The following is a 20,329-nucleotide window of genomic DNA, read 5'->3' as shown; positions in this document are numbered from 1 at the left end:
GAGATGGGTGTTAGGGGCCAGAATGGGTGTTTGGGACAAGGGTGGGTGCTGGGGATGGGTATTAGGGGCTGGGATGGGTGTTGGGGTCAGGATTGGGTGTTTGGGACAGGGGTAGACGTTTAGGACAGAGGTGGGTGCTGAGGTGGGTGTTAGGGGCTGAAATGGGTGTTTGGGACATGAGTGGGTGTTTGGGATAAGGGTGGGTGCTGGGGACAGGGGTGGGTGCTGGGGATGGGTGTTAGGGGCTGGGATGGGTGTTAGGGGCTGGGATGGGTGTTGGGCCAGGGGTGGGTGCTGGGTCCTGCTCCAGCTCAGCCATGCCGGGTGCCAGCCTTGCACAGGTCGCAGGGCGATGCCCAGCCCCAGCAAGGCTCAGGGGGGGTGGCACAGTGTCCTGGGGTGGCACAGTGTCCTGGGGTGGCACAGTGCCCTGGGCTGCTGGCCCCAGTGCCACTCTGGGTGCCCTGAGGGACAGCCCAGCACAGCCATGGCTGGGCCTGCAGCCGGGCAGGACCCCCATCTCTGGGTCCCTTTGCAGCCCCCCGAGGTGCCCCCAGCACCCAGCTGCTGCCACCAGCTGCCCCCAGACGTGGCAAAGGGGCTTTTGTGGCCCGGGAGCCGCGGGCAGGTGCTGGAGGTGCGGGCAGGAGGGGCAGCAGGCGCGGGGATTACAGAGGGAAGAAAGCGCTGCAGTGTGAGCCCGGCAAATGTTTTAATTCCCTTTAATTCCCTTTAATTCCCCAGCTCCGGACTCATCCCCGGGGTCACCGACCCTCCCCATGAGCTCAGGGCCCTTCCCAGCCTCCTCCTCGGAGCTGTTTCGGAGGAAGGCGAGCGAAGGAGCCCGAAATGTTGGAAAAGAACATCTTGAAGGCCTTCTGCCATCTGTTGTGCTTTCAGCGCAATTAAGCAGGCAGCGGCCGTGCCAGGCAGCAGGAGCAGCTCCCCCTGCCAGGCGCGGGGCTGCACCCGCCGGGGCTGCGGGTGCGGCTGTGGGTGCCCAGGGCAGCTGGCAGCGGGCACAGATGGCCGGGCTGCGTGTGGGCAGGTGCCTGGCAGGAGGAGCTCTGCTCTCTCGGCTTGCCGCGGGGGTGCCAGCCCAGCTGTCCCTGCCGGGGGTCGGCGGGGAGCTCTGGGCCATGAGGGGCCGTTGCGGGGTGCAGGTGGGCAGCAGGAGGGGGACGGTGGCACAGCGACAGCTGGCAGGGGCTGCGGCACCCCAAACTCCCCTCCTGTCACGGGGGGATGCTCGGCCGGGGGATGATGTGCCTGGCCGGTGTCAGCACACGGCGAGCAGTCACGGACGGGGCTCAGACGGGGCTGGGACCGGCGGGCTCATCGCAGCATCCCCCGGCTCCCCCCGGGCTCGTCCCCGCCTCCCGGAGCTGCCGCCGGCCTCGGCTTTCCCCGGTTCATCCTCCTGGTCCCGACATGGGTGTGCACAGGGGTGAAGCCACCACCCGACCCCCCGGGGGTGGCATCCATCCCTTCCCTGGGCCAGCGTGGGTGTCCTGGCACGGTGGCACTGTCACCATCCTCGGCTGTGTCAGCACAAACCAGCAGCTCTCAGCCCGGCCCGGGATTAACCAGCCAGCTCTGCTGCTAATTAACAATCCACTTGATTAAGAATTGTCAGTCAATATGTCACCAGAACAAGGACAGGCTTGGCAAACATGAGCTGGGGACATCACTCCATGGGGCCACCATGCTGCTCCTGCTCCTGCTGCTGCTGCTGCTGCTGCTGCTGTTCCTGTTCCTGCTCCTGTTCCTGTTCCTGCTCCTGTTCCTGCTCCTGCTCCTGCTCCTGTTCCTGCTCCTGCTCCTGTTCCTGTTCCTGCTCCTGCTCCTGCTCCTGTTCCTGCTCCTGTTCCTGTTCCTGTTCCTGCTCCTGTTCCTGTTCCTGTTCCTGCTCCTGCTCCTGCTCCTGTTCCTGCTCCTGTTCCTGCTCCTGCTCCTGCTCCTGTTCCTGTTCCTGTTCCTGTTCCTGCTCCTGTTCCTGCTCCTGTTCCTGCTCCTGCTCCTGTTCCTGCTCCTGTTCCTGTTCCTGTTCCTGTTCCTGTTCCTGCTCCTGTTCCTGCTCCTGCTCCTGATCCTTCTCCTGCTCCTGCTCCTGTTCCTGCTCCTGTTCCTGTTCCTGTTCCTGTTCCTGTTCCTGCTCCTGTTCCTGCTCCTGCTCCTGATCCTTCTCCTGCTCCTGCTCCTGTTCCTGCTCCTGTTCCTGCTCCTGTTCCTGTTCCTGTTCCTGCTCCTGTTCCTGTTCCTGTTCCTGTTCCTGTTCCTGTTCCTGTTCCTGTTCCTGTTCCTGCTCCTGTTCCTGCTCCTGCTCCTGATCCTTCTCCTGCTCCTGCTCCTGTTCCTGCTCCTGCTCCTGCTCCTCTTCCTTCACATCCAGCTGTCCCAGCCTGCCCGGGCCCCTCTCTGCCCCCTGTTCTTTGCCGCCTGATGATGTCACGGATCATCCTGATGACGTCATCAGCATCCCGTCTGTCCCCTCGCCCATCCGTGCTGCCATCCCCAATAGGCTGAGGGTCTGTTTGTCCCCCAAGGTGACACAAGGACCCCCTCTGATGACGCCATTTGTCACTCGGGCTCCTGGCGGTGTCACAGCCTCCCACACTCACCCCAGGTTCCCACTCCACAGCTTGGGTGGAATTTGGCCACGAGGGATCCTGAAGCCTTGGGGTGCAGCAGGACACCCCCAAAAGGTGTGGGGGGGGAAGCCAGATCCATCCCTGGCGTTAAGGACATCGTCCCCACTGTCCCCAGCAGGCGACACCAGGGATGTCACATCCAGCAGCTTTGGGGGGCCTCCCCTTGCCTCCATCCCGAGCCCCCCAGCGCTGAGCACAGCACGGGGGGCAGGCGGGGGGCACGGTGCCCCCCGGGGCAGTGTTATCCGATGGAGAGTGAAGCGGGGAGCGGTGACAGGAGCAATCAGCCCTGCCCCGGCCCCCCCCGTGCGGGGAACGGCAGCACTTTGTGCTTAACCTACATTCGCTTTTGTCCCGGAGCCGCCCGGGGCTCCGCGCTGCGCTCGCCTCGGATGTGCGGGGTGACCCCCCCGCAGCCCCCAGCCCCAAATGCAGCAGGAAGGGCTCAGCCCAGCCTGGCTAAGTGGGTCACGCTCAGGAGGGACACAACAGGGATGGACCTTCGTGTCCTCGCAGGGAGGGGAACCACAGAAACCTCATCCCCAGGGTGTGCTCTGCCCTGGAGCATCTCCTCCATCCCTCCCCGGCAGCCTCTGGAGGAGCGGCACTGCCTGACAGCTTCGATCGAGCTTTAATTTTAATTAACTAATTAGGCTCGGCGCTCCCCGCTCTGTGAGCGAACACCGGGGAGAGGAGGGCCCGATCCAGCTGTGGCACCGGGCCAGATGTGCAGGGGGAGGGTGGGAGGGGCAGGGGCTGCTCTGCTCGGGGATGGGGCACTGGGGCCCTGAGGGAGGCCCAGCGCAGCAGCTCGGGCACTCGGGAGCCTCAGGCTGTCCCCAGGGCTCGGGGACAGCCCCAGGGTGTCACCAGCTGCCTTTGGCTACCGCCAGCACCCCTGAGCGACACCTCCACTGTCCCTTTCCTCCCATTCAACACCAGCGAACAATCCTGGAGCATCACTGCGATAACGGGTCAGGAGAGCGTGCTCTCCTCCGGAGCCGGTGCCTGCCAGGATGGATTTTTTTCTCTCTTTATTTTTAATTTTTGTTTAACTGGGATGAATTTTTCCGCCTCGGCTGCCAGCGGGGTGGCTCGGGCCCGGGGAAGGGGCCGAGGGAGCGCAGCCGGTGACGCGGCAAGAAGGGGCCATTGTGGCCGGGCACAGCTGCGCGGCGCGGGCAGGGAGCGGCGGGAATGCGAAACGCTGCCAGGGAAGGGCCTGGGGACCCAGCGCCCCCCACGGGGGTCCCCCCACCCCGCACGACCCCGGTGACGATGGCGGCTTTATGGGCAGGGACACCAACCCCTGTCCCGGGAGCTGCCGGGGTCTGGGGTGGGCCATCATGGGCACAGGAGGGTGCTGGGGACACGCTGTCCCGTGTGCCATCATGGGCACAGGAGGGTGCTGGGGACACGCTGTCCCGTGTGCCATCATGGGCACAGGAGGGTGCTGGGGACACGCTGTCCCGTGTGCCATCAGGGGCACAGGTGGGTGCTGGGGACACGCTGTCCCGTGTGCCATCATGGGCACAGGTGGGTGCTGGGGACACGCTGTCCCGTGTGCCATCATGGGCACAGGAGGGTGCTGGGGACACGCTGTCCCCGTGTGCCATCATGGGCACAGGAGGGTGCTGGGGACACGCTGTCCCGTGTGCCATCATGGGCACAGGAGGGTGCTGGGGACACGCTGTCCCCGTGTGCCATCATGGGCACAGGAGGGTGCTGGGGACACGCTGTCCCGTGTGCCATCATGGGCACAGGTGGGTGTTGGGGACACGCTGTCCCGTGTGCCATCATGGGCACAGGTGGGTGCTGGGGACACGCTGTCCCGTGTGCCATCATGGGCACAGGTGGGTGTTGGGGACACGCTGTCCCGGGTGCCATCATGGGCACAGGAGGGTGCTGGGGACACGCTGTCCCGGGTGCCATCATGGGCACAGGTGGGTGCTGGGGACACGCTGTCCCGGGTGCCATCAGGGGCCCAGGTGGGTGTTGGGGACACGCTGTCCCGGGTGCCATCATGGGCACAGGTGGGTGTTGGGGACACGCTGTCCCGGGTGCCATCAGGGGCACAGGAGGGTGCTGGGGACACGCTGTCCCCGTGCTGTCCCCATGTGCCATCAGGGGCCCAGGTGGGTGCTGGGGACACGCTGTCCCCGTGCTGTCCCCCTGCTCAGCCAAACGAGGTGTTGCAGCAGCAGCAGCCTGCTCTGGAGGCTGATGGGCCCTGAGGGGTCCTGGCACAGTGGCACCGGGGCTGAGGGCAGCACAGAGGGCGGCTCCGTCCCCTCCCCAGCGCCCTCGGTGGCCGAAGGGCAGCGGATCCCCCTTGGCTGGCTGAGATCTCCTGAATTGTTCAGGCGCTGCCGCCCTGGGGATGCTCCCCCTGCCCACAGCGCAGCCCCCGCTCCCGGCCCGAGGGGACAGCCGGGACTGGAGCTGGATGAGGATGGATGAGGACAGCAGGACATCGTCCTGCTGGCAGTGCAGAACAGGGCACTGATGGGGACACAGGACAGGGCAGTGATGGGGACACTGGATGAGGACAGCAGGACAGCGCTGGCAGTGTAGAACAGGGCAGTGATGGGGACACAGCGCCAGGCTCCTGGTGGCCACCGGGACCCGAGGAGCCCGGAGGGTGATCGATGCCGGGCAGGCTGAGGCCACAACTGTTCGGAAGCGCGGCAACAGCTGCTCCGGCTGTTCCGGCACGATCTGGCACCAGAGCAAATCCTCGGGCTATTGGGAGTGGGGGCGATGCCCGGGCGGTGTCGGGCACTGCCGTGGAGCGGGGGGCAGCAGGGCCGGGGGGGCTGGCGAGGATCTGGGGTTCGCTTCCCAGCCGCTGCGTGAGACCGGCACTCAAGTCAAGGCTCCCGTTAATTCAGACTTTAATCCGGTCTAAATCCCACCTTTAATCTGTTTAATGCCGCCTTTGGGAATTAGCATCCCGTGCCGCGCTCGCCCCCACTGAGCCGGGAGGAGGAAGAGGAAGGATGCTCCGACACTCCCGATGCTGGCACCTCCGAATCTCTGGGATCTCGGGGGGTCCCCGGCATCAACCGGGATGAGCTGACAGCCACCACCCCCGGGCCCGAACGCTGCTCTCTGTGGGCAGCACGGCAGCCCCCGCGTGTCCCATCCCCTCGTGGGGCCGCGGTGCGCCCATGGAGGAGGAGGGGGGGAAGCTTTGCCGGAGCCCGCGGCGCTGCCCCCGCTCCGCCCGGTCCAGCAGCGCCCTCCTCAGCCCCGGTTCATCAGCGCCGCCGATCCCGCCCGCCGTCCCGCGCCGCTCCCACGCGTGATGCTCTCACCCCGCGTGTCCCCGCTGCCCCCCGGTGTCCCCGTTCCCCCCGGTGTCCCCGTCCCCCCCGTGTGTCCCCGTTCCCCTGGTGCAGCCGGGGCAGCCCCGAGCCCGCCCCGCGCGCGTTACCGGGACCGGCCCACGCGCGTGGGACCCACGGGGACGCGCCCGCCCCGGCCCCGCCCACGCACCGTCCGCGCGCTCCCATTGGCTGCTTCGTAGCAAGCCCCGCGTCGCCATTGGCTGGAGCCCCCCGCAGGACACGCCCCCTCGGTCCCGCCCCCGCCGCTCCCGGCCCCGCGCGGGACTTGGCGGCGACGGAGGGCGGGAGGCCCCGACCCGCCGGGAACCGGGAACCGGCACCGGGAACCCGACACTGAGAGCCGGGAACCGGGAACTGGACACTGACAACTGGACACCGGGAACCGGCACCGGACACCGGACTCCGGGAACCAGCATCGGTAATCGGGAAACAGTCACCGGGAACCGGCAGCGGGAACCGGGTACCGGACACCGGACACTGCACACTGAGAACCGGTGAACCGAGCGGGAATCGGGAACAGAACATCGGACACTGGGACTGGCACTGAGCATCGAAGACCGAGCACCGGACATCGTCACCGGGCACCGGCATCGGGGACCGGGCACTGGTAGCGCCTGCGGGGCCCTCCGGGCAGGGAGAGGCGCCGGGGGAAGCGGGACCCTCGCCTGGCCCCGCCCCGTCCAGCCCCGTCCCGCCCCGTCCCGTCCCGTCCCGCCGGGGGCACCGGAGAAGCCCCGGTCCCGGTCCCGGCGCTGCTCTCCCCGAGGCAGACTGCAGGTAAGGGCCGGTTCCCCGGTACCTCCCGGTACCTCCCGGTACCTCCCGCTTCCTCCCGCTTCTCCCGCTTCCTCCCATCTTCCCCGGTCCGTGGGGGCGCTCGGTACCGGCCCGTTCCGTGCTTGCACCGGGGGCGAAGCCTCTCGTCCCCCACGGGAATCATCCGTGTGTGTGTCCCCCCGGCCGGTGTCGGGAGCCCGGGGGCAGAGCAGGTCCGGGAGCTGCGGGCGGGCAGAGCCCGGAGCTGCCCCGGCATCCCCCGGCTGTGCCGCGGCTTTCCCCGGTGGATGAACGCGGGCCGAGGGCGATTTCCCCCCGGGAAAGGCGATGGGGCTGGAAATGGCACCGGGCCCGGGGGGTGCTGGATAACGGGAGCGGGGAGGAGGCACCGGAGCCGCCCCCGTGGGGCTGGCACGGCCCCACGTGCCCGGGCAGGGCCGGTGCCCCCTGGCAGCGCTTGGCTTCGAGCATCGCCTGGCCCTGCGCTCCGGAGGATGAAATTCCTCCATTCCTGGAAAGAAAATCCCTTGGGAGCGGCCGGATGGGCCCGGGGCAGAGCTGGGTGTAAATGGGGTGAAACTCCCAGGGAAGGGTTTGGGCCGTTCCTCACTGACCCCAGGCCCAGCACCGGATCCGAATCGTCCCCTGGAGTTTTCCTCCCTCCCCGAGCGACTTTGTCCTCCCGATCCCGGGGCAGGAAGCATGTGATGTGCCCCGGCCCCCTCCGCAGCCGGACAGACGGACGGATGGTGGTTTGGCCTCAGTTTCCCCTCTCCCAGCCTCTGTTTGCTACTTCCCCACGAGTCTCCGTCTGCTCCGAGCGAAGGAGAAAGGAAGTTGCTGCCAGAGAGAGCAGCTTGATGGCAGCTGGAGAAAGAAAAGGAGGAAATGGAAGGCGAGACAGATGCTCCAAAATAAACCCCCCTTCCTCCTCTCTGTAAAATACCCCCCTTCCTCCTCCTCTTCCTCTGCCTTTTCTCCATAAAATCCCCCTTTCTTCCTCCTCTTCCTCCTCCCCTCCATAAAACAACCCCCCTTCCTCCTCCTCCTCCTCTTCCTCCTCCTTCTCTCCTTAAAATAACCTCCATTCCTCCTCCTCCTCCTCCTCTTCCTCCTCCTCCTCCTCCTCCTCCTCCTCCTCCTCTCCAGTTTGGCAGCTGCCTCCCCCGTGGGGCACAACAATCCCAGGGGGAATTCCTTGGTGCCAAATCACCCCCCAGGATGCCCCCCCTGCCCTGTATTGGGGTGGGCACCCCTGAGCCCCCCTCCCCGTGGATGCAGGGCCCCATTCCCCACCCGTGCCCGGGGCTGGCACCGCCGGAGCCCCCTGGACGGGCGGCTCAGCTCCTGCACGGACACGCCGGAGCTGCCAGGGCAGATCAGCGTTCCCAGGCAAAAGCAAAACCCATCTCCTTCCCATGGCTGCAGCTGCAGCCCCTGCGAGGAAGATTTTGGGATGGAGGAGCTCAGCTCCATGCCAGGGGTAGAGGGGACGGAGATGGGGACACGCCAAGGGCTTGGCATCGGCGCTGGCACAGGGAGGAGCAGGGTGAGGGGGAAGCACCGGGTGCGGTGGTGCCAGCAGAATTCCTGGTCCTCCCACATCATTCCCTGTGCCCGCAGCATTCCCTGTGCCTGCAGCATTCCCTGTGCCCCCCACATCATTCCCTGTGCCCCCCACAGCATTCCCTGTGCCCGCATCATTCCCGGTGCCCTGCAGCATTCCCTGTGCCCTGCAGCATTCCTGGTGCCCCCAGCAGCAATCCCTGTGCCCCCCACACCATTCCCTGTGCCCCACACCATTCCCGGTGCCCCACACCATTCCCGGTGCCCCCAGCAGCATTCCCGGTGCCCGTTCCAGCCGCGGATTCACCCGGCCGTGCCAAGAGAGGAGCTTTTCCTGGGGCGAGGTGTTTACTCAGTGCCTTCCTCCCGGCCTCACCCCGCTGGGCACACACGCGCCCGGGCAGCGTCTCCGGCTGCTCTTTGTGCCCATGGCAACCTGCGCCCTCCCTGCTTCCTCCCGCTCCTCTTCCTCGCCTCTCCCGGCGCTGGTAACGGGGGCTGGGAGCTGCGGGGGGCACGGAGGGTGGGGGACAGGCTGGAGCTGCTGCTGGGGCTGGGTGTGGGGTCAGGGATGGTGGGGACAGGATAGAGACACTGTTGGGGCTGGGTGTGGGGTCACAGAGTGTGGGGAAAGGCTAGAGGCATTGCTGGGGCTGGATGTGGGGTCAGGGATGGTGGGGACAGGAGGGAGGCATTGCTGGGCCTGGATGTGGGGTCACAGATCATAGGGACAGGATGGAGATGATGCTGGGGCTGGGTGTGGGGTCATGGATGGTGGGGACAGGATGGATGTTGGGTCAGGGATGGTGGGGACAGGCTGGAGGCATTGCTGGGGCTGGATGTGGGGTCACAGATCATAGGGACAGGCTGGAGGCATTGCTGGGGTTAGATGTGGGATCAGGGATGGTGGGGACAGGCTGGAGGCATTATTGGGGCTCGATGTGGGGTGACAGATCATAGGGACAGGATGGATGTGGGGTGACAGATCACAGGGACAGGCTGGAGATGATGCTGGGGCTGGGTGTGGGGTCACGGATGGTGGGGACAGGATGGATGTGGGGTGACAGATCGTAGGGACAGGATGGATGTGGGGTCACAGATCGTAGGGACAGGATGGATGTGGGGTCAGGGATGGTGGGGACAGGCTGGAGGCGTTGTTGGGGCTGGATGTGGGCTCACAGATCACAGGGACAGGCTGGAGACGCTGCTGGGGCTCTCAGGTTACTGCCCAGCGCTCCGACCTGGCTCCTGTAATCCAGGAGGGTTTAATTAATTAATAGGGGTTGGAGCACGGGGAAAGCGATGCCGGGGGATGGAGAGCGGGGCAGCAGGATGCCATCCAGCCCCTTGGCATTTAGCCAGGATTTGGGGGGCTGGGAATGCTGGGGGACAGAGCAGGGGTGTTTCCCGAAGCAGTGGCAGGGAAATCCAGGGAGACGGCCACAATTCAATGTTTGTCCTGTTGGGAAACGATGTTTCCACGTTGGAGCAAACTTGTAGCAAGACAATCCAAGTTACTGCGGCCGCAGTGGGAGGGTGGAGGAGGAAGAGGAGGAGGAAGAGGAGGCAGAGGTGCCTCTGCTCTGAGCTGGAGCTTTGTGGAGCCTCCCCCTGTGCGCTGCTCCATGAATTAATGAAGTGCTTTTCCTTCCCTGCATGAAATATTCACCTGCTGCCAAGGGAACTGGGGGGGCTCGGGGAGCCAAGGCCATGGAGGTGCTGGTGGGAGCCAGGTGGAAGGGACAGGCGGGGAGAGGGATCTTTGGAGCAGGTAGAAATGATAACTGGGGTGATATCACTGCTGGGGTGTCACTTGGCAGCTCCGCTGTGGTGCCACCGGCGCCAGGCGACCACAGGGTGTTGGGGGCTTGTCTTCCCCCCTCAGACAGGAGCTTTCTGATGAGGGTTGATGACGGATGCTTGTGCCCTCAGCGGTGTGGAGAGGCCTTTTTGGGCAGTCGGGTCACAGCTGGGTGTTGGGTGAGCTGCAAGCCCAGCGGGGTGAGCGCCAAACCGGAGATGAGCACGGCACGTGTCTGTCCCCAAGGGGACCACGTCTGTCCTGTGGCAGGGCCAACCTCCGTGTGCTCACCCCAACCCTCACACCACCGCCCAGGGCTGCAAGACTGCCCCAAAAACCCCCAAGATGGGTGGAAACCCTCCAAGGGAGGGCTGTACCTGTCCCCAAAGCCGCGGTTGGGACCGCAGCCCTGCCGCACTCTTCCGCAGCAGGGAGGAACTGGGTGACAGCAGCGCTGGCTGCTCCACTTAGGAAGAAGAAGAAGAAGTTGTTGTTTTTTAGGGTGTTTTCATTAAAAAGAAGAAGGGGGTGGAGGGGAGCCCAAGCCCTGAGCTGGGCTGGAGGCTTCAGCGACAGGAAGGAAGTGAAATGGGTTATTTCAGGCTCCTCTTGGCTGCTCGGGGCACGGCTCGGCTCCTCCGCGCTCTGACAGCAGCCCCTGGTGAACAATGGGGTCCCGGGGCCCTTCCCGGCAGGAACACGGCTCGTTCCGCTGAAATCTCCTGCTCCTGCTGAGTCAGCAGCTCCTGCTGGGCCGCCTGTGCTGTGAGGGCGCCCGGGGAACCGTCCCGTGCAGGAGGTGAGCCTGCCTTGCCTTGGGGTTTGCAGGGAGCAGCCTATAAAACCATCCCTGGGCACTGCAGGGGGAGCTGGTTGCATTTTTGGGGTCCCCATACTCTCCTGTTCCACTTTTGGGGTCCCTAGACCCCCCCAATAATGCTTCGTGCCTCAGTTTCCCCCCAGAGCGATGCTCCTGCTCCGGAGCAGGGCAGGGCTGTGAGCAGCCAGGTGTTGTTTGCTGCAGGGAGCAGAGGCTTGGTCCATTATTGCAGCTGGCATTTGGGAGCCGTGGGCAGCTCGCAGGACTTGGCACTTCCTATTTCTCATGTGCTCTGGAGGTGGAGTTTGCGCTCGGTTTTGTGTCTGTGGTCAGCCAGGGCAGAGAGCTGGGGTGTGGGAATTCCTACGGCTGTGGGGATTCCTATTTGTCCAGGCAGCGTTCCCAGGGCACCCCACGAGGCTGGGGAGGGACATTCCAGGCTGTCGACAGCACAGCACAGCCCTGCCCCTTCCAGCACGGTGAACGGAGTCCCCTCACAGCCAGGGCACAGGAGCTGCCCCTGCCCATCCATCCTGCCCATCCTGCCCATCCCTCCCTCCTGCATGCAGCCCCTGCAATTCCATCAGCCCGACCCAGGGGCTGCTGTCACCAGGCTCTGCCTTGTCATTTTTGTCTTATTAAGTGTGAGAGCCTCAGCTTGAGGCTCAGGCTGACAGAAATCAATGTTCTCCCACCGTAGGAAACTCTCCCAAACCTCTCTGTTTCTCCTGAGGGCTGTAAATAACCCTGCAGGCGACGTCTCTGTCACTGCTCCTGGAATTCTCATCCCCACAGAGCCTTGGCTGCCCTCGGGCGTGGGATATCTCAGGGAGCCAGGGCTCAGCTCCATCGTCCTGGCATCACTGGGGAAGCCTTGGATGATGGGTCCAAGGAGGGATTCCTGAGGAGCTGGATCTGCTCCCGAGGGGCTGCTGGGTGCTCCTGAGGGGTGGGAGCAGCACTGGGGGTCCCCAGAGGGGTCTGGGATTCTCAGCTTGGCCAGGGGGTAATGACAGAGCTGCCTGTGGTAGGGACAGACTCGGTTCTGTGACAATGCCAGAGTCGTGGAATGGTTTGGGTTGGAAAAAGACCAAAAGTTCATCTCATCCCACCCCTGCCATGGGCAGGGCACCTTCCCCTACCCCAGGCTGCTCCAGCCATGCCTTGGACACTTCCAGAGACAGCCACAGCTGCTCTGGGCACCCTGTGCCACGGCCTCAGCTCCATCTCAGGGAACGATTCCTGCTTAACACCAAACCTAAACCTGCTCCCTATCCATGGGCAATTTATCCCCATCCATCCTCACACCAGCAGCATCCTTCAGCTGAAATATCTCCTCTCCCCTGCGCGGGGATGTATTTATAGGCTGATCCCCTCCCCTCCTGCTCTGCCAGCCTGTCCCTGCCATGTGCAGGCTCCTGCAGAAGCAGCTCCCAGCTCTGCCCATCCATCCTGCTTGTTTCCCTGCTGTTTCTCCCCTCCCTGTGATTTGTAGCTCTGCGGTTTCCCAGGCCAAGATGCATCTCCAGGGTTGGTTTTAGTCGTTCTCAGCAGAGTTTAAAGCCGTGCTGTGCCCCAGGTGATGGATTTGGTCCCGCCGGGATGCGGGAGCGGGGCTGTAGGTGAGGCTCCTGTCTGGGTGAATTATTCACCTCTGGAGGAGGCTGGGGCAGCAGGCCAGCAAGTCCCAGCTCGTGTGGGTGTTCCAGGGTGAGCGGTGCCAGGGAAGAGGGCTCCCAGCCAGTGCTGGGTGCTGCAAACCGGCTGTGCCACCGCGGCCAGAGCAGGGTGGAAGTGGCGCTTGGCAAAGGGGGTGACTCAGCTGCCACCTGGGCTGTCCCCAGCTCACCCTGCAGGAAATGAGTCAGGTTTGAAGGAAGGAAAAATGCTCAAACGATGGGGCAAGAGTCCTTCCTGCAGCAGGAGGAGGAGGGAGGCATTGGTCACAGGAGGGACAGGATGGATGGTCACAGGCTGTGCTCAGGTAGGGACACCTGGCTCGCTGCAGCCTCTCCACAGACTTTGGGGAAAGGGAGGTGGGAACAGCCTGGAACTGATCCCACCAACCAAACCTGGGGGGTGAACTCAGCTCTCACCTGCCCTGGCACCCAGGAGCTCCCTCAGTGTTGCCATTGGCTGGAGATGCTCTTTCTCCTGCCAGAAATCTGTGTGGGGAGGGCAGGAATCAAAGGACACGGACTGGGACATCCCCTGCCATGGACTGGGACGCTCCACCGGCCCAGGTGAGATGGGGATGGGTGCAGAGCAGGTTCTGACCCGTGTGTGCCTCTTCCCCCGCAGAGATGGACACCTTCAGCACCAAGAACTTGGCCCTGCAGGCCCAGAAGAAGCTCCTGAGCAAAATGGCCACCAAGACCATCGCCAACGCCTTCATCGACGACACCAGCAGCGAGATCCTGGACGAGCTGTACCGGGCCACCAAGGAGTACACCCACAACCGCAAGGAGGCCCAGAAGATCATCAAGAACCTCATCAAGATCGTGATGAAGCTGGGCGTCCTCTACCGCAACGGGCAGTTCAGCCCCGAGGAGCTGCTGCTCATGGAGCGCTTCCGCAAGAAGGTTCACACCTTGGCCATGACGGCCGTCAGCTTCCACCAGATAGACTTCACCTTCGACCGCAGGGTCATGTCGGGCGTGCTGACCGAGTGCCGGGACCTGCTGCACCAGGCGGTCAACGGGCACCTGACGGCCAAGTCGCACTCGCGCATCAACCACGTCTTCAACCACTTTGCGGACTACGAGTTCCTGTCGGCGCTCTACGGCCCGGCCGAGCCCTACCGCACCCACCTCAAGAGGATCTGCGAGGGCGTCAACAAGATGCTGGAGGAGGAGAGCATCTGAGCCGGACTCTGCCCCGCGGCGTCTGCTCTGGCCTGCGCCGGGCTCGCCGTGCCCTCCTCCTCCTCCTCCTCCTCCTCCTCCTCTGCAGTGCTCTCGTGTTCTCCTCGTTTCTCCAAGAGACTGAACCTCCCGACTTTGTGTGCCCAGGGTCTGCAAACCCCTCCCTGCGCTGGGCTGAGCCCTCTCCAGGCCGTCCTGGGATTCTGGGCCCCTGCTGTACAGTTGGATTTCCTTTGCCCACCAAGTGCCTTTAGCTCGGAGTCCAAGGGTTTGGACTCTTTGCCTTGAACTCTGTTCCCTCTGAGGGGGAACTGAACCAAAGACTCGCGGTGTGAAGCACCTCTGAGGTGTCTCTGAGCAGGTGGGAGGTGTTGGGGGGGATCAGTTCTGAGACCCCGTAACTGCAGGGCTGTGGAACGCCGTGGTTCTCTTCCAGCAGCTCCACAACGTGCTGGGAGCAAATCGTGGTCCAGACTTGTGCTGGCTGCCTCAGGCAGGAAGGGGCTTCTGCCTGGGCTTAGGTGTCCTCAAAGACAAATCCCTGAGGCCAGGAGGATCCCTCCTCACCTGGGGGAGGGCTGGGAGGAGCTGCTCCATCCCTGGATCCCTGGAACCACCCAATTGCCCACCATCCTGCAGTGGTGGTGCCACCTGGCAGCTCCAACGCTGCCCTTGGTGGTCAGTCCAAAGCCCCCCTGCACTTCCATCCCTTTTCCACACCCGTGACCGAGTGATGTTCGTTTTTAGCAAACTCTGTAGCCCTGATGAGTTATTGAAATAAACTCACTGTGTGGCCTGGGAGCTCTGTTCTAGCATGGGTGACAGTGACAGGAGGAGCCCTGGGCACAGCTGGCTTTGCCCCCAGCTGCTGGTGGCTCTCTGTGACCTGGACTCTGTCCCCTGGCACTGCTGCTGGTTGTGCTGTCCCTGGATTTGCATGGACAAAGGGAAATGGCTTCCCCTGCCAGAGGGCAGGGCTGGGTGGGATACTGGGAAGGAGTTCCTCCCTGTGAGGTGGGTGAGGCCCTGGCAGAGGGTGCCCCATGCCTGGCAGTGCCCAAGGCCAGGCTTGGAGCAATCTGGGACAGTGGAAGGAGTCCCTGCCCATGGAGGCTTTAAGGTCTCTCCAAACCCCAACCATTCCATGATTTGGTAAGATCCTGCCCCCAGCAGAACCCACGGGGGCTCCTCTGCACCCCACATCCCCCCAGGGCCCGGGAGCAGAGCCCTGGCAGCAGGGGTGGCTCTGCAGGCCCAGAGCAGAGGGGGTGCTCAGGGCACTCCCAGCACAGCTCTGAGCACTGCAAATTGCCCTTTTAGCATCACAAAACCTCCACTGGCCTTATCTCTGTGACCTTCTGGTGCCTCCTGTTCCCTGAATGTCTGAGGCACGGGGGCTCCTGCTCCCTTCCCAGCCCTGGCACTGATAACTCTCAGCCTTAGAAGATGAAAGAAAAGACACAAAGGCCCTGTCTCTGTCATTTCACAGGCCTGGCTGCAGCTGTCACCGATAATTGTGTGACACAGCTTGGGTGGAGGCAAAGCCCATTCACAAGGGGGTGTGGAGAGCAGTAGGAGCCCTCAGGAGGGCAGGAACCGAGCTGGGAATCCCAGGCAGGTGTGCTGGGATGGGGCTGAGGAATGCCCAGCCAGAAATGCTTTGCTGCTCCCAAGGTGGGTGCCTGTGTCAGCTGGAAAATCCCCCTAAACGCTGTGGAGCCCCCAGAACCCTGTGAGACACCTCAGCTCCTCCTGGCCAAGCAGCAACAAAGGTCCCCAGAGCTGGAGAGGGGAGGAGGGACAGAACAGAGCAGCTTCAGGCCAGAGCACGATGCTTTATTTCTTTATTTGCGCTGTATTTACACAGGAAAGGAATTGCACATTCCCTGTTATTACTCTGGATAAGAAAAAAAAATCATTTTCCTGTAGGTATAAAAGAGTCCCGTGGTTGTGCTGACACGTGGAAGTGATGCCTGGATTGATTCCTGATTGTGTCAGAATGAGCTGCTCTGCCTTCCCCCAGCCCAGCCCCACACTCAGCACGGAGTCAGAGCTTTGCCCAGTCCCCTCCCTCCCCCTGAATTAATGATTTCCTGGTGGAGAGAGCAATCCCACCTCCCCTCCAGGGACCACAGAGTTAAAACCTCCCTTTAGCCAGCCCTGCTTAAGCCCAGCCCCTTATCTCCCAGCACTGCTCTTGCCAGGCAGGCAGATAAGGAGCCCCTTTGCAGGGCCAGGCAGGAAGGGGCACAGCAGGATCAGGAGCCTCCTGGGCTGTGACTCTGACACAAGGCAGAACAAATCTGTCCCCAGCCCTCCAAGCCCCCACTCGTGTCGGTCCCCAGCACATTGCAGTGTGGAAAACATAAAAGGTTTGGCCAACCAAAGGAAAACCCTGCAGGAAATGCAGGAAATGCCTTCCCTGCCGTGCTGGTGTGGCCGTGGCCCCTGCCCAGGCCTGGCCTGGGCTCACAGCTCGTCACGGGGGGATTTTGCCACAATCATCAGCTTGGACAGCTCGAAACGGAACTTGCCTTCCCTGTGGGACACTGCAGAGAGAGACAGAGAGAGAAACCAGGGTCAGCAGATGGAAAAGCAGCAACAAAACAGCTCCACTGAGCCCTTCCCAGGGTGCTGGGCACTGCTGTTCTGCACATGCCAGGCTGGGTGAAACCCCTCCTCACCCAGGGATTTAACCCACAACATCCAGCTGCTGCCAGGGGTGGACTGAGAGCACTGCACCCAGCTCCATGGCCCTGCCAGCAGGATCTGAGATAAACTGGTGCCTGGCGTGTCCCCCAGCCCAGCCCTTCCCTCACAGCCCCTCAGGCACACACCTGTGGTTTCAGTGACCCCAAACTCCTCCTGCTTTAGGGGGATGTCGTTGAGGGCACCCGCAGCAGCCTGAGACTGAAACAGGAAGGAAGGAAGGGTGAGAGGCTGAGGCAATCCAGCAGGTCACGCAATTCAAACCAACTGAAAATGGAGGGGTTTGAGATTTACGTGCAGGGAAAGAATTAAGAGCACAAAGGAAGTCTGAAGGAAAGTCTCTGTCTGCTTTTCTATGTCCTATTAAACCACGGGCTCGTGTCCTTGGGGTGAGTGAAAGCCTCACCCCTGGAAGCTGGGAAATGGAAGAATGAGCCAGACAAAAACACCAGCAGAGGTTTCATTTGCTTTGTCACATGCAATTTGTTGAGGCAATCCAAGAGTCCCTTTGTGCCCTCTGGAGCCCCCTCCCAGGCAATGCAGTGGCTGAGGGCAGGCACACAATGGAGCAGGCTGCCCACCTGCAGCCCCTCTCTGCCTGCCACCAGCCCCTAATTAGGGACGTGATGGAGCACATTTCATGGCACAGATGTCTAATAAATGTTTTCCATGTCTAATTCATGTTTTATAGCAGCCTCCCACACTCCTGCTTCCCCGGGATCAGCTGGGACTTACATAAGCCATGGCATGCTCTATCTTGGCTCCTTTCACTTCAGCTTTAAACTGGGTAAAGAACAGATAAGACTTCCCTTGGGGCCTGGAAGAAGAAAGCAGAGCCTTTGTCATGGGCACAGAGGTGCAGAGGAGGAGGAGCAGAGGAGAGGAGGATTCCTGGCTCCCTCCCTGCCCCCACAGCCACCTCTGGATCTTTTATTCTGCCACAATCTCTCTCTGTGCCACCGAGCAGGGCAGAGAGGAACAGAGAATTTACAAACCAACCAGAGCATCCCTGGCAGAGGGAAACCCTCCCTGACCAGGCGTGAATCCCTGCAGGGCCCCCGTCCCTGCCCCGCCGTGCTCAGGACACACCTCCAGATGGAGCACGAGAAGAGCGCGCTGTCCTCGCTCACTCCGACCGTCATCTGCCACTGCTGCAGGGGGACAGAGAGCCGGGTCAGCGTGGGGAGAGCCCTGCGGGGCCAGGCCTGCCCTCCGGGGGCAGCAGGAGCTCCAGAATCACCCAAATCCTGCTCTCCAGAGGCAGCAGCAGCTCCAGAATCATCCAACCTTCCCCTCAAGCTGCACAGGAGCTCCAGAATCACCCAACTCTCCCCTCCAGGAGCTCCAGAATCACCCAGCTCTCCCCTCCAGCTCCAGAATCACCCCCCACCACCCCCAGCCCTCCCTGCTGGCCCCTCCTGCTCCCTGCAGTTAGGACTGGGCTCTCACACAAACGGTTCCCAGCCTCTTTTCCTTTCAGGGTGAGCAGAAGGAGCTGAGTGCAGCAGGAGGTGCCCAGCTCACCTCGTTGGTGCCGCCCTGGGCCGAGTAGGTGAAGGAGCAGCTGTAATCCCCCTGCAGAGAGAGGAACAGCAGCAGCCTCGTTCAGCACCAGCTTTTCAGGAATTGCTGAGCTCGGAGAAGCCTCCCCAGGCCACCAAGGCCTGCCCAGCACTGCCAAGGCCATGCTGAGCCTGTCCCCAAGTGCCACACGGCCTTAAATCCCTCCAGGGATGGCGACTCTGCCAGTGCCACCGTGCCAGTGCCCACCTCACTTTCCGTGAGGAATGTTTCCCAACATCCAGCCTAAACCTCCCCTGGCACCACCATTTCCTCCTGCCTGGTGTGCTGGGGTGAGGAATCGTGTTCTGGGGTACCCAGGGACCCCCAGCCCCTTCTGCACTGGGGCCCTTCCCTTGCTGAGCCCCCTCCCATGAGGACCTGAGACCCCCTTCCCCTCTCCCTGCCCTTGGGATATTCCCCCCCCCCTTCTCTTGGAGGGTCTCCCTTTCCCTTGCAGACCCCTTTGGGGACCCCCTTTCCCTTGCAGACCCCCAGGGTCCCTCTGCCTTTGTAGTCACATTTGGGGACCCCCTTTCCCTTGCAGACCCCCCTTTGGGGACCCCTTTCCCCTGCAGACCCCTGGGGTCCCCCTGCCTTTGCCGCCCCCTTTTGGGGACCCCTCTCTCCCTGGGGACCCCCCCCCACCCGCTCGCCCCGCCCTCCCTCGCGCCCAGCCAATCCCCACAGCAGGCGATATGAGTGACATGCCGCGCAGCCAATCACCGAGGGGCGCGTACCCTCTCCGCTCCCGCTCCCTCCCTCCGGGCCGCTCACCAGGCTCCGGGAGAAGGAGTGAACCTCCCCGCCGGGCCGCACGTCGAACTCGGCCGTGCTCGAGGCCGCTCCCGGGGCCGTGCCCGGTCCCGCGGCCGCCCGGGCCGCCAGGCACAGCAGGGCCGCGGGCACCAGCGCGGCCCACGCGCGGCCGCCGCTCCTCCAGCTGGGCGCCGCCATCTTGGAGAGGAAACGCGAGTACGGCGGCCGGCAGGGGTCAGCGCGGCGGCGGCGGCACGGCGGCCATGTTGGGTGTGGGCAGGAGCCCGGGCGGGCAGAGCGGATGGACAGCGGGACATGGGGACAGAGGACAACAGCACAGAGGGACACGGGCACGGTGGTCAGGGGCAAAGGGACCAGACATTCCTTGGCATAGAGACTCTTCCACCCTTGCCAGGCCTCCTCCAGGGCAGGGTCTGGGTCTGTGGCACAGCCCAGCAGGGCCAGCATCAACCCCAGGGCCATGGCATGGGGCTGGGGATGGGGAGAGGGGGTCAGGGACTCTGGGCTGAGCCTCCAAAGCAGGAAAATCCTGGATTAGAGCAGAGGGGAGGCACAGAAATCTGTGCCAGCTCCGAGAGGGGCTGAGGGGACCAGGGACAGGAGGTTTCTCTGCAGAGGCCGTGCCTGGAGCATTCCCTGTGTCCCAGCACGGAGCTGGGATGCCTGTGATTTCACCAAAATCCCTCTCAGGGGATTCTCCAAGATCAATTTACACCCTTTGGTTTGGGCAGCACAGACACACCCGGAGCCCAGCCCTGTCCTTGGACACCCCACTCCTCCTTTGGGGGACTCTGGGATGCCTGAGCTGATCCAGGACAGAGATCAAGTGCCCGAGACCCCCAAGCACCCACCAGAGTTTCCACTGACGTGGCTTTCCCAGAGCCAGAGCTGTGGTGGCACCTTTATCACACCCACTTTGGGAATGGAGATGCCAGGAAGTTTTCCATTCAAGCATCTTTCAGGGCAAGGAGGGACTTTTCTGAGCTAATTCTGTAGCTTGAGGAGTGGTTTTGTTTTAAAAATAAGCCCTCCAGAACATCTGTTCTCCCTCCACACCATCCACCTAAAAATAAAGCCCCACAGGGTGAGTTTTGGGAGAGAAATGCCTCCCAAGCTACTCTAAAGTCCCAAATTCTTGAGGAAAAGTGCTTTTTGCCTGGTTTCCCCAGCACCTGCTGGTTCCTCTGTCATTACCACTCACTCAGGAAATTAACTCAGCTTCATTTCATCCTCCAGCTGCAAATCCTCCACCCAGAGCCACCCTGCTCCCATCCCTGCCCGGGGTAGGGCCTCCCACATCATTTGTGTTTCAATCCCCGACAGAGCCTGTTCCATATGGAACAGCTCCTCGAGGAGATTTCCCAGCTAATTCCTCTCGGGATTCTCAATCCCCAAAAGATGACCAACCCCTTTTTAGGGTGCCAAAAAAATCCAGCAGCAAGCTGGGGGAT

General features: G+C 62.8%; 2 protein-coding genes across 2 annotated transcripts; one reads left to right on the top strand and one right to left on the bottom strand.

The window, feature by feature from the left end:
* The first annotated feature begins 6,256 nt into the window (after window positions 1-6,256).
* Window positions 6,257-14,630, top strand: TNFAIP8L1 (TNF alpha induced protein 8 like 1). The gene is made up of 2 exons (XM_058041088.1): window positions 6,257-6,778; window positions 13,267-14,630. The coding sequence occupies exon 2, from the start codon at window positions 13,269-13,271 to the stop codon at window positions 13,827-13,829; it is 561 nt and encodes a 186-aa protein (XP_057897071.1). The 5' UTR covers window positions 6,257-6,778; window positions 13,267-13,268; the 3' UTR covers window positions 13,830-14,630.
* A 976-nt stretch (window positions 14,631-15,606) lies between these two features.
* MYDGF (myeloid derived growth factor) lies at window positions 15,607-19,055 on the bottom strand. Its single transcript, XM_058041089.1, has 6 exons — window positions 18,876-19,055; window positions 18,063-18,113; window positions 17,628-17,689; window positions 17,274-17,355; window positions 16,667-16,739; window positions 15,607-16,378 (listed from the first exon to the last, which is right to left on the bottom strand). The coding sequence occupies exons 1-6, from the start codon at window positions 19,053-19,055 to the stop codon at window positions 16,299-16,301; spliced, it is 528 nt and encodes a 175-aa protein (XP_057897072.1). The 3' UTR covers window positions 15,607-16,298.
* Window positions 19,056-20,329: the final 1,274 nt, after the last annotated feature.

Source organism: Melospiza georgiana, chromosome 26 (assembly GCF_028018845.1).
Source record: "Melospiza georgiana isolate bMelGeo1 chromosome 26, bMelGeo1.pri, whole genome shotgun sequence".
Lineage (NCBI taxonomy): Eukaryota > Metazoa > Chordata > Aves > Passeriformes > Passerellidae > Melospiza > Melospiza georgiana.
The sequence above is the reverse complement of the archived record's forward strand: the minus strand, read 5'-3'. Positions and strand labels throughout refer to the sequence as shown.